The sequence below is a fragment of the Vipera berus genome, assembly GCF_964194415.1.
Source record: "Vipera berus genome assembly, chromosome: Z".
NCBI classification, from domain to species: Eukaryota; Metazoa; Chordata; class Lepidosauria; order Squamata; family Viperidae; genus Vipera; species Vipera berus.
In genome coordinates this window covers 46463755-46477999 of record NC_138205.1, presented here as the reverse complement: position 1 = coordinate 46477999, position 14245 = coordinate 46463755, and the positions used below count along the sequence as shown (strand labels likewise).

General features: G+C 35.2%; 1 protein-coding gene across 4 annotated transcripts in view; it reads left to right on the top strand.

Moving 5' to 3' along the window:
• Window positions 1-473: 473 nt before the first annotated feature.
• NMT1 (N-myristoyltransferase 1) overlaps window positions 474-14245 on the top strand; it is a 33573-nt gene continuing 19801 nt past the window's right edge. The window contains exons 1-3 of one of the 4 annotated variants that reach the window (XM_081345149.1): window positions 849-948; window positions 10348-10581; window positions 10763-10830. Coding sequence is in view for 1 of the 4 variants with exons in the window: in XM_081345147.1 (XP_081201273.1) it covers window positions 489-616 (128 nt within the window). In the remaining 3 variants the exon portion in view is untranslated. Of the gene's footprint in view, window positions 617-848; window positions 949-10294; window positions 10582-10762; window positions 10831-14245 lie in introns of those variants that run through there. The other 3 variants (XM_081345148.1, XM_081345150.1, XM_081345147.1) reach the window with 3 other exon arrangements.

Here is a 14245-nt window from a genome sequence, read left to right as displayed (position 1 = left end):
AGAGCCGAGGTTGCCGACCCCTGCCCTAGAGGGTCAGTCATCTAGCTGAATTTTAGGAAAGCAATTAAGTTGATTATGTTTTGCTCAACACTTAGGAATTAAATGTTATTTGGGTAGTTTTAGGTTGCGTTTTTATTGACTTTAAAACATTTGCCTGTTTTAGTTAGAACTTTCTATATTGTTAATTTTTAATATTTTTATTTGCAATAAACAGGTCAAAATTTGGGGATACATACATACAATATTGGTAATAAACAATAAATTAAGTAAAATTTCCATCTTTCCTGTCATTTAGGGCATGCAACAGACAATTAGCTTAGTACTGGGAACCATTTTTCCTCAAAGACTCATGGGTACTTTGGTCCCACGCCCTTTATTGCTTAATAAGGAGTTTCTTAATTACACCGTTGCCTACAAATCCCACAGCGCACTGCAGTTGGGCGTCCAATCCCGATTTGGCTTTGGGCACTGCGCAACTGCGTCAGCCGATGAGGCTTCCCTTTACCAAGATGGCGGACGATAGTGAGACTGCGGTGAAGGGGATAGCAGACGAGGAGAATAATCACCAACATTGCAGCGATTGTGAGAACGATGACGAGCACAATTACAACCAAAGGCAAGCGGGTGCTGAATCTCATGGAGCAAAATTCCTCGGAGTGGAGCCGCCGTAGTATTATTGTAGAAGGGAGGGAGGAAAGGGGGAACGTGAGCGAGGCCTAGCCCACTTTCCTTTGCGTAGCACTTGATTGGGTGGGGGGGCCTAGATGTTGTGTGCTGAATGGTTGGTTGCTTTGCCTGTTCTCAAAGAACCACCAATGATTACCGACCACAGTTGCCGACAGCAGCATGACTGGAAAAACTCAGCAATTGTCGGGCCTGACATGCGTCCCAAAACCCTAATGGGACCATAGTTTAGGACTGAGATATTTGGTGACGGGCTAAATTAAGGTGTTGAATTGTTCTCAGCTCAGAGTTTACCCATTTAGCTCAGTTTTATGTGCTTTGACAATGACTCTTCAGATTCTTATTACAGACATGGTTCCCTGTAATCTGTATGCTTTTAGTTAGTTACGCTAAGAGCTACCGAAAGGTTTGCGTGCAGAATTGCTTAGATCACGAATTTCCTTCTTCCGGCTCAGCTTCAGGGCAATCCGGTGTGAAAACAAAAGAACCAAACCATCGTATCTAAGTATTGGAAAATTAAGATTCTGTTTCAGTAAGGACAAAAACATGCAGTCTCTGATACCAAGTGATTGTGTTGATGTAATGACACGAAATGTTCATAGCACGGCTATGGAAGTGTTTATAAAAGAAAAGGAAATTGTCCATTTCCTTTGAATTAAAACTTCAAAGAAATCCTAGAAAAAATATTTTCAAAGGCATGAATGTTAAGAAAAAGGAAATCCAACAAGTTGAGATAAAGAACATAATTATGCAGAGTGAAGTTAGTGGAAAAAGTAGTGCAGAGTAAATTATGGATTGGCTGAGGTATATAAAATGTCAGGCTAAAATATATTTGGCTAAATATATATATATATTAATCCATAAATTTTGAATTGTATAGAATGTTGAAGGCTGTGATAGTTGGCAACCAAATGTAGAATTGTTTGCTTTGCTGTGTAATATTATTCCGATCTAATATATAAACTAGGTCAAGCTGCCTCACAAGTAGCAAGTTTTCATGACATTGATAAGGTCCACATTCGTTTTACTATATAACATACTCCCTGCAACTAAAGGAAGGTTTCAAATGTATGTCAATGTCATCCAGTTATATTGGTTTATGAGGGAAAAGATAATACATTTATTCAGGATTGAAAAGATAATAAATTTATTCAGGCTTTCCTGTGTTTAGCAAATAAGAGTCATACTTTTATACAATAATAAGGATAGTGTTCAGGATATTTGTTTCTTTGATAAGCCAGTGTCTGAGTGTTGTGATCTCTTTCTCAGATGAGCAGCCACCCCCACTTCCAAAGATGATACCCTCTACTTTCTTTTTGGTTGTAAACTAGTCAGCCTGTGCTTCTCACAAAACAGCCTTTTTATTGTGTAGTTCTATTACTACTGTATATCATATGAAAATGTTTTATATCATAATTTATCTGGAAGGAGCTCTTACATCTTTAACAATTTGATGAGTATTCAGAAATCAGGTCACTTCCTACCCTTATCTATTGTACAGAAATGCAGTTATGATAGGAGCTGTATTGTTGAATATTTGCATATCATATAGAGTGGGGAGAGGAAAGGCAAAAATATTAACTTCAGGCCCATTCTCAAAAGAAACCCATGAATATGTGGTCTGTTAAAATTAATCTACCACATCTGAGATTCAGAACATCTTAGAAAATGATATTGATTCTCTCATCACAAAGAGAATTGTAGCAATATATCCACCGTATCGGTATGCTTGACACCTTTTATTTGGCCAAGATTACAGAATTCGGTTGATAACTCAGCTGTCAGAATCTAAATTCAGTCTTGGTGATGTAATAAATATTTTTCATTGTAGAATATGACCTGGATTTTTATTTTAAAAAAATCTGGAATATGTAAAAGCAATATACCTACTCTTTGTTTATGGCATACTGAAAAGAATGGAGTGACATTTTATCATATGGAATGGCAAAGATTGATTTTAAAAATCTGATTCCATTATGGAATTCAAAGCAGTGTTTAACATTGTACTGATCCAAATGTGCTTAGCTTCACTACAGCTAGTGTATAATGTGATTTTTGGGGCATTCAAAGGAGCCAAATTAGCACAAGATTAATGCAAGATTACACTACAAGAGAGGAAGAGAAGAACTACGATTCTTCTCTTCCTCTCTTGTAGTGTAATCTTGCATTACTTATATTCATTTGTTTAAGAGCTTATTATTCCAGTTATACTTGAAAAGTTACATAAAGCAATTCTGAAATAGGTAAAACATAGGCAATAATAAAACAGTATTTTTAAAAATCAAAATTAATAGGCTACTTTGCTTTGTTTTCCCAATTTATCTAGCTTCCCATATATCTAGAGTATGTTCAGATGATGATTTGAGGATACAAGCAGATTTGTATTCCAGCGTAATTTTAATCAGGTATTCTGTTCCCAGTATCTCAACTGGGAATACTACAGATGTTTCTATGCTATTGATATATGTACCATGGAACATATTTACAAGTGTAGCCAGATCCTTATTTTCCAGGAGTGACTATAGATATATTATGTCAATTTAAATTAATCAAAACTGCTTCTTGTTATAACATCTTTTTAAAAAACATCTACAATTCAGGGAGGTGCTTTTAATCTAGTTTGGCTTCCTAGGTGGAGTACAATCTTGTCTCAGATAGAGTAATCCCATATTCCAAGTGTTTTTTGATACTGGGTTTTTTGAAATTTATCTAGTCCATCTCTGTTCCCAGAGTACATCAGAACAGAAATTATTTTGTGTGGATTATTTTCCATCTGAAATGGAAGATGAAAACAGGGCATTATATTTATAATGTTTTATCTCAAATTTCCTGATAAATCTTGTGTGACTTTATAATTAATTACTGTTTGAACAAGATGAAACTTGGTGACATTTCAAAAAGTAGTTAGTGAAAATGGCTAATATTCATTTTCTGGAATTTACTTACTAGATTCAGGCAGTTATTTCTTACATCAGACTTCAAAACAATATTGTACTTTTTGCTATTAAATGTTATTGAGATTTCAAGACAAGTCAGCAATAAATGTCTCTGCCCAGTAGTCATAATTCATTTCCTAGTTGGCCTTGAAAAGATATATATGAAGACAAGTGAGCAAAAGTTTGATTTGTTAGTTTATCACCTTGGAGTAAGGAAAGTGGTAGTGAAACAAACTAGCAATCTCTTTAATAGGGGAAGGTGAACAGTTCCATGCATTAGCTATGTGTTTATATTCTTAGGCTTAACCATAGAAGTCAGTTGCGGTCAAAAGTATAAATAAAAAAAGTATAAATAAAATGTGTGAAGTTAGCACATATTATTTAGAAAACATAAATTAGAAAGCAAAAGAGCAACCAAGATGATTAAGGGAATGGAGGCTAAAATATATAAAGGAACAGTTGCTGGAATTGGTTATGTCTAGTTTATGAAAAGAAGGACTAGGAGTAACATGATAGCAGTGTTCCTATATCTCAGGGGATGCCACAAAGAAGAGGAAGTCAAGCTATTCTCCAAAGCACCTGAGAGCAGGACAAGAAACAGTGGAAACTAATCAAGGAGAGAAGCAACCTAAAACTAAGGACAATTAGAACAATTAATCAGTGGAACAACCTGCCTCCAGAAGTTGTGAATGCTCCAACACTGGATGTTTTTAAGAACTTTCCTGCCTGAAACCCTGCCTGAGGGTTTCCTGCCTGAGCAGGAGGTGGAATTAGAAGACCTCAAAGGTCCCTTCCAACTCTATTACTACTACTACTACTACTACTACTACTACTACTACTACTATTTGGAATCTAATGAGTGTGTGTGTGTGTGTGTGTGCGCCAAATTTGGATTTTGCCAACAAAGGATTAAAGGGAGACTGATATAGCTATTTCAACTTTTTTCCTCTCATCAGTCAGCCACAAAAAAGCTTGAAATAGCTATATCAGTCCCCCCTTTAATTCTTTGTTGGCAAAATCCAAATTTGGCACAAAGATTTTCGTAGTTGCAACTGCCGCCTTTGGACGGCCCTAGTTTGGGGGCTGATACAGGCAAAAGAAGAAAAAAGACCCATATTTAGGTCGACACAGGGTGTTAAAAAAACACTTAAGACATATACATACATATACAGATACAGATACATGTATATACACACATACACATACATAGACACACACACAAACAATTATTTTTTAACATAATCACCTTAATATTTAGTAAACAGCATGCTGTCTGGGCTTACATTTAAAAACAATAACAATTGAATATTAATATTTTTCTAATATTTCTACAAGTAACAACCACATCAATATAAAGCTTCTTTTGTAATTGATCATTTTAATTACCCTGTCATAAATTCTGTTTTCAGAATTTATATTTAGATTTGTTTTCCCCACAATGCTCTTACCAGTTATGATTTCCTCAGTTACACTTAAGTATTTAAATCTTTTTTCTCATATGAGCCATCCCAACAATTTTACATTTCTCATATCTTAAAATAAAAATAAAGAGAAGAAAAAAGGAAATAGTATATTACTTGAGAAACATGTCCCTCTTAAGCTAAAATTCATTTACATCCAGAATTTGCAATTCTTTTTAACATTCAAACAGATGTTTAATAAGTATTCCATCTAATAAATACAATAATCTAATCCAGGGCTTTTCAACCTTTTCAACCACTGTACCACTTTTAGGATATGGCAACATCCGAGTACCACCAGTCGCCTAGCAAGGTGTCAAAACCTTGATGACCAAAAAAAAAAAAGGAAAAAAGTGATGAAGTACAGGTAGTCCTCGACTTACAACAGTTCACTTAGTGACTGTTCGAAGTTACAATGGCACTGAAAAAAGTGCCTCCCAAGCCACAGCCGAGCAAGACACTTGCCTGCCCGCCCAGTGGCACTCTTCCTCCTGTCTGAGGTTTTCATTGTTGTGAGCATTTCTGTTGAGAATTGGCAGTGGGGGTGGGGTGGGGGGTGTTTGGTTTTTATTCCCCCCCATCTGCTGGGTGGTTACAGCAGGTTTTGGTCACTTCACATGACCCTGGGACACTGTGACTGTCATAAATATGAATCAGTTGCCAAGCATCTGAATGTAAATCACAAGACCTTAGAGATGCTGCAACATTTCAGCTGGAGCCTGGTGCTGATCCTGGCACTTCCGCTGAGCCCTGACAGCCCCGAAGAAGTGCTGATCCTGGCGCTTCCTCTGAGTCTTGACAGCCCTGCAGCTCCAGCCTTCTCTCGGTTCAGCTCATTCCCCTCCCCCACTACCACTTTTCTAGGATGGTTGTGTACCACCTGCCAGGTGCCCATGTACCACAGGTGGTACCCGTACCACTGGTTGAAAAGCCCTGATTTAATCTTTTAAATCTATTCAAAACATTCTTATCAATTGAAATTTTCTCAAAATCAATTACACTTAAGTATCTAAAACATTTCCCTCATAAATCATCCCAACATTTTTATATTTTTCATATCATAAAAAAACACTGTTACTCGAGGGGCCCATCCTTCTTAAACTAAAATTCATTTATATCCAGAATTTTTCTATTTAACCATATTCAAACGCATTTAATCTGATAAATCATCTGATAAATCCCATCATTTAATTTCTTGATTCTAACTTTTTCCCCCCCAAACATCTTTCCTAATCAGTATGCTCTGCTGGACCAGAAGGTCTTCCTATAGTCTTGTAGATGTTGTTGTAGGTACAAGAGACAAGTCAAATAAGATGTTTTTGTAGGAATATTTCTCCCCTTCGTATTCATTGAAAATCTATCTTTTTCTTTCTTTCTCTTAATTTCTCTGTTTTGGGAGAAAATTTGGAGCATGGGTGCATGTAAAAATTTTTTTTGTTTAAAAATCATTAATATAAACTTCCACTGATGCTGGGACAAAAAATTCAATGTATATCTTGACCAGACTGAAAACCTTTTCTGTATTCATAGTTTTAATATCATTTAGTGAAGAAAATGTTAGCTAGACAATTATGTATAAACATTAAAATTATATTAAAATATTGTTTCTTCAGTTACATTTGATTCAGTATTATTCAGTCAAGATTAAGCATGAAAATATGTTGATTTATTGAGTCAAAATATTGAATAATTAGTCCATGTGTACTTGAATAAATAAATAATTGTATTTTTTTCCAACCCAAAGATTAATAATTGTCAGGTTTTCTAATCTCTCCCAACTCTGTTAGTTTATATGATTTAATTAATATGCTTCTCAAGTATGTCAAAGAAATTTTGAAATCTTTTAATATTTCTGGAGTAGGTCTTGGGTATGTACACAAAAGCTCAATAACCTTTTCCCCCCTGAATTTTCTTTTAACTTCTGTAAAGCATAAGAAAAATGAGACAACATGCATATTTTTAATGTATCCCAAACAACCAATACATTTATAAAACATCCACAAAAAAGAAAACTCTTCTTGTATCTGTTTTACAAAAAATGGATCATTTAATAAAGTTATATATTTGTCCTTTTATTATATTACAAATCATGATACTGTTATTGCATTGATATGTATGCAGTATTAAAATTATTAATCTATTTATATATCTTGGAGTATTGGAAATAAAGGAAGAAAAATTATCAATATTAATTACAATTTAGAATTATCACAAACATGATTATTACAAGTATTACAAGCATGAAATTATTTGGATTTTTCATACAAAATGTAAATTAGAAAGAAAGAATTTGCTGCAGGTAATATCAACAATAAAGTTATATTTAAATACTCTCTGGAATACATGGAGCAACTCTTTCTTCTACTATGTTATCAAAATACCAGACAGCAATCTCATCAAGAACAAGTTTGATAGGAAACTGGAAAAAAAATGTTTCCTGTTAAAAATGCCTTAAAAGTCACTCTTTATCTCTGGATTGAGCATTTTCCATGAGTAAAAATTAGATTTAGGTGGAATAGTGTTGTACTTTAATGAGGGATCTAAAACTTGATTAAAATATCCTAAATTATCTGATCCACAGTCCAATTTATGCTTAAACACATGTAATAATTGGAAAATATTTAGCAGGGCTATAGTAATAAGTTTATTAGTTTAAAAATATGTTTCTAAATTACTTGTTTCTTGATCTACCGGTATTCCAAATTTTGAACATTTGTTAGAATTACTATACCACTAGCATATTTTGAATTTCTGCTAATTCTTTTGGGAGAATATGAGTTTTGTAAAAAAATAAAAATAAACACACCGTTAGGTTGCCCAATTTGGGAAGTGTCTCCATCCCTTTTATATCATAAAACTGCAAGATACCTCATATACTGTGGGAATGAAAGTCAAAGAAAAAACAAATATATGCTGTAATGGCTGTTATATTTGTGGGAAAAGAGGAAAAAATGATTTGGAACTAATCAATTTTTGAAAAAAAAACCTAAATAAAAACTTGACATTAAAACTAAAAGAACCCTTAACCCTACTCCAATATGTTCTGCTATGACTTCTGGATGCACTGTGCAAAAATAATAATGCTGGATTTCCTGAATAAAATCCAACTTATTCCACTGTAAAAATAAATGAAAAATGTGGGAAAACATCCCCCAGACCTACCGTTCTTTTAACTCAGATCATCTTAGCAGCAACTGGATTGAAAAACGTTCCACACCTGTATCAGGTGTGATAATTGAAACATTGCAGGGGGGGGGGGAAACAAACCTGAACCCTTTTGGTTTAACTTATAAACTAGATTTACTGAATAGTTTTTGCTTCAGAATTATCTGTGAAGGAAGATTCACTCATACACACACAAAAAAATCACCTTTGTTTCCTACTCAAGGACTCTTGTCTGTGAAAATATTTGGTACAAAATAGTCACAGCATAAACCAGAGTAATCTCAGAGCAATAAATTAGGTTTTTGAGCTGAATAAAAATGAAAGGATATAAGTGACTTGAATTCCAATTCTGTATTCTGGCTAAAATGATAAAAGTCATTGAAATAAATAGGCCTTGTTCAGTGTTTTAGGGAATATTTAGAAAACCTTAGTGATTTCTGCAATGAAGGCCTTATAAGGAGGTTACTGTCTCTGTTTTTTTCAAAGCTTCCCATATATGTTGCAAGTTGTTTTTGAGAGTTTTCCTGTTAAGACATTCTTACTTCATGTGATTTAATAAGATCAGCTATTCATTTTTTTTATCACATCTTGGATCGTGAATGTTTTTATTCATATGATTCAGAATGGTTCTTATGTGCATAAATCCATTAATTCTAAACATTTAAATGCGCTAAGAGAGAGAGAAATTTTCTGCATTAGTGTGGCTGAGTCAACCTCCAAATGACTCAAGTTCCATCCTGCATTCTTTTAGTGCATCCTGGCTTGTATAATTCAAGTTAATGGTTTCTTTTGATGAAAGGAAAATGTAGAACTATGGGAATCCAAATGGACATGAAATGAATATGAGTTAAAGTTTAATCCATAAAAACAGCATTATAACTAGTGCTAACTTAACCACATTTGGGACTGGCAACTCCATCACTACGCAACATAGTCATTAAACAAGATATCACATGATTGCAACAAACTAACAATCTCACTTGTGTTGGGATCATTAAGTGAATCACCCATGGTCATTAAGTATAATTTCATATGACTGCAACTTGTAATTTTGTTGCTGACTTCTTTTTGGAAATAAGCTCTGAAGTGTGCAAATGGCACTCACATGACTGCAGGACATCGGAACAGTGTCCAACACCTGGTTGCAAAGTGCTCAAATCTTAACCATGTGGCTGGTGTAATAGTTGTAAATACAAGGACCACTCATAAAGTTACTTAACTGAATGGTCCCTAAACAAGTCAGCCATTAAGGGACAAATAATAAAGTTTTAATATATTAATAATTAGTGAACATTATTAATGAGTAAAAAGAGAGAGTGTGTGTGTGTGTCTTCATTATGTACACACAATAATATTTTATTGAAATGCTTACAATTTGTCAAATTTATAAAGGTAAAGTCTGACTTTAGGAGACGGTGCTCATCTCTGTTTCTTAGCTGAGGGAGCCAGCATTGTCCGAAGACATTCCCGTGGTCATGTAGCCAGTATGATTATATGCGAGGTGCATGGAATGCTGTACCTTCCCAACAAAGTACTACTTATTTATCTACTTGCATTTGCATGCTTTCTAACTGCCAGGTGGGCTGGGCTGGAGCAAGTAACAGGCTCATCTCCATCAGATGGCACTTGGGTCTCAAACTTGGGCGGTCAGCTTTTCAGCTGATAAGCTCAGCATCTTTAACTGCTGGGCCACTGTGACCCCCATATCAAATGCATAAAACTGCCCATTTCAAAAGTAACTGAGCACATGACTGCATAATAATAGTTCCTATGTTTTAAAGTGTAGTTTAAAGAAAACCTGTTTGCCGCAGTCCATTGAGAGATGATTAACAGCTCAGTTTCTGGGCCTTATACTGTTTTCTGTGGGCTAGACATAAGATAAAAATATGTGAGTTGATAAGTTGTTTTCATTTGTTGTATTGTTTAGAGACCCTGGATTTCACTATGTTTTACCTCTGTTGTTTGTGGTTTATGTCATTTGGAGCCATTTGTACACACAGCAGGACATCTCGCTTATTTTTGTTCTCAGCATGTGGCACATGGTATAATTCTCATTTTAAGATTGAATAGGTTTAAAAAGAACACTGTTTTTTTCTGTTTAGGGCTTCATCTTTTTCATCTAGAACAGGAGTACCCAACCTCTGGTCCATGGACCAGTACTGGTCCGTGGCCCACTGGGAACCCGGAGAGTCAAGTGGCAGGCGAGCCCATGAATCTCCATTTTGCGCATGGGCAGGATTAGGATGCATATGCAAAACCCTTCACTCCCCCTCACCCCTGCCACCACCATTGCTGGTCCATGGAGCCGGAAAGGTTGGGGATCGCTGATCTAGAATGTAAGACTGACACTGCAATTGCATTTCTCTGTTTTTTTTTTTGTTGTATTCAGGTTAAATGTGGTTTTTTTTATTCTCTACTTAAACACCACATATGTGTTCGGTGATTGAGTTTATGCGGTAGTAAGCCATAATTGGATGTATTTTACCATTTTATGTATATTGATTGCCATATTTGCAGGTGGTGGTTGCATAAAAAAGAAGAAAAAACCCCACAACAACTACACATTTTTGACAATAGGACATTATGTGAGTTATATGGAAAGTGTTTTATTCTTTTCTATGGAACTGTGGTTAATCTGTGCTACAGAGCTTTATATCTTTATATCATAGCTTAGTTTTCTTTGTTCATTTGATTTCACCACTATACACAACCGAAAGCATGCAGATTCCTTCTCACTTTAGTATTTTGCCCAGACTTGTTCGGCTATCCCTTTGGGTTTAGGAAAGTTTATTTGCTCAAAGTATTGTAGCTGATTAAATGTGTATTTGTCAAGTAGAATTTATGTTAGCTTCTACCTTTGAGAGGATATGATTCAATAGACAACATGTTAGAGCAGGGATGTGGTGCAACCATTTTAAATTTCAAGACGTTCAAGTTATGTTTCTGTTGGAAGGAACATTCTAATGACCAGTGAAGCAAGCTATCTTGAGAATCTTTGGATAGTTTTCTTTAATGTTTTTATAGTGGAAACTAACAGTGATAATAATGCTCATTTACTGAAGAATACACAACATTACATACTTTATTCTAAAAAAACCAGCAGCTCGTCTCAGTTTACAATACAGGTAGTCTTCATGATACAACAGTAATGGAGTCTGAAATGAACCGCTTCCTTAATGATCCCCCTTCTCTGCTCTCTCTAGTGCATTTGTTAAATGAACACATGGATCATTAAGTGGAGCATGAAGTGCCTCAGGGTTGAGGGAGACTTTGGGAAGTCTAGTGCAGGCACAAACCCACCTACGTTGGACCTTCTAAGCCCTCCTAAGGCCCACACTCGGAGAAACCCTTGCTCCCCTTCCGGCCCCTTGGGATCTCCACAGCCCTATGGACATCATCACTGTCCACTCTGTCACAGTTTCACACTTATATTTCAAAAACCTTCAGAACTCTTGAGTCAGGGAAAGGAGGAGGGCTGCTCCGTTGCTGGGACATATGGCACAATTAAGGAGAAGAAATCATGCTACTTTTCTTTTCGTTCCTTGTCTTAGCTTCCCCCAATGTTAGCTATGCTGACTTTACACTAATACAACTAACGCCGAGAGAGCTATTTCTAGTGAAAAGAAGAAACCCTAACCCTGATTTCCTTCTCATTGGTAACCTTAGCTTACCCAGCATTAGCTGTGTGAGCGTAAAGCTAGCATAGTCCAGCAATAGAGTGGCCTTCTCTAGCTGACTTCCTGAGCTCTGGATACCTTCAAAAGGGAAGTGAAGAGTGACTGGGGGTGGGGAGGAGTGTGTGAAATCCGGTGGGGTGGCAAAGCAAGCTCAGTGCCTATGGGGACCTGGAAAGGAAAGATGGTGAGAAATAGGTGGGTGGGCATGCTGCAACCTCTCTGCAGTGGGTTGTAAGGGCAAACGTATGCCAGGGTGCTGGTGGTGCAGGCATAACTGTGAAACAGGATCATATGTAGCTTTTTGGAGGGGTCAGTTGTAACTTTGGACAGTCATTAAATAACTTATTGTACCTCGAGGACTATCAGTATTGCTAGCATAAGCAGTTTTAACAAATTAGACAGTTAATAGACCAAAACAACAGGAAGGAATCAGATTGGTAACTCCTGTTATGTGCAGCTACAAACAAGGTTTTGCCTAATCAGTGCCTTATGACAATTCTGAATTACAGAATGATAAGTTTTGAGTATTGGTTGATTTCCAATAAGGATTTTCAAATCTTAATTATTTCAAAATAACCACACAAACAGTAACTTATTCTACCTAAATGAAGCCATTAAAATTGGAGTCAATTTGAAACATTTTTGTGGGTCAGTTCCAATTCTGGTTCAGAAAAATAATTTCTAGACTGACTATTCATACCATTGCACTAGACTGTAATTTTGAGGATTTAATTAAAGAAAAAGATCCTTGCAAAATGCCCTGGCAGTCTCATTTATATGATTTTTTTTTTAAAAAAATGTTCCTTTTGAAATATTCAAAAGAACTGACATAAAAACTTTGTTAAAGGTGGTTGGAACAGTTTTAAAGTGGAATTTCATGGAGACAGAAAAACTGAAGGAGAAGATAAATGGTAGTATTTGTCTTGCTGTTCAGCAGTGTTGCAACAAGAACATATTTGAAAAACAATTCATAACAATTCATAATTTAAAGTTGTAGAACAGGATAAACAAAAGCTTTTATTAGATATGTCTTCAAACTCTTTTCATAATGTCTTTTTCCCCTCATTATGGCACTGAATACATGTCATATCACCAAAACATCCCGTGTTGCCTTGGCAACCAAAGTATTATTTAAAGTGAAATCTCCAGCACAGAAGGATTGCCCATTCTATGCAAGATCATTATTATTTTCTTGTGTTGATAAATTATTATATGCCATATTGTTATTAAAGTAATAATTATTAAGATTATTACTGTTCAAATAGTTGAATTTTTTATCTTAATGCTAAGTAAAATAATGCTTATATTAGTGTATATATTAGTAATAATAGTGTGTGCTGTGTTGATTGTATATAATTGTATTATAAATTGCAATATTTTGAAGTTTTTTACATTATTGTCATGGCCTCTGACTCAGAAAATTAATGTAGTATCATTAAGAGAGGAAGATGTGCTACATCAGAGTAACAGCCAAGCAAGCTACATTACTCATGCAAACAAATCATATCATATGCTCTGATCAACCTTTTTCATTTCCTCACAAAATTGGAATAAAAATTACAATCTACTTGCACATCAAAGAAAAAATTACTAATTTATAAAACATGCAGCTTAATTCCATTCATTCCTCCTTCTTCATGGGACAAGGAGCCAGTCCATCATTTTCATTTGGTTATCCTAGTCTTTTCTCATGAGATGTTGATCTATGTTATATATTACACAGAGATGTAAATAATAGGAATGGGGATGGTAGTATGGTATACATACATGGGTAATTTCACAATAAACATGAAGCATTTTGTGGTTGTCTGCAATCTTTCAGACCAATACAAACTGACTCTGATTTGAAGGCCAATGAAATGCAGTTGATATTTGCATTAGCATATTAGTAAGCCAGTTAAGGATCTTATGGATAGTATGACATTTGCAAGGATGTATAAACAGCTTAACAACCTTAGGAGAATACTTGCCTAAGGTTATCTTCAAACTGGAATAGCAAATCATGGGATTCATTTTTGAGCATTGTGTGAAGAGCTGGAGGGAATGTTGCTCAAATTTGCAAATGACCTAAATTTGAGTGGGATAGCTATATTTAGAAAAATCTTAATAAATTAGCAAAAAGGGCCAAACATAGCAGAGAAATATTTACTTGGGAAACAAAAATAAAATGCATAGACGTGGTAGGAATGAGGCAATTGGCTTGGCTAGAGAATTAATGAAGAATTAATGAAGATATTAGAATAGTAGTTGATTATGAGTCAACAGTATAAAATGGCTGCAAAATTGCAGATGTAATTTTAAGCTTATTAATATAGTTAATATG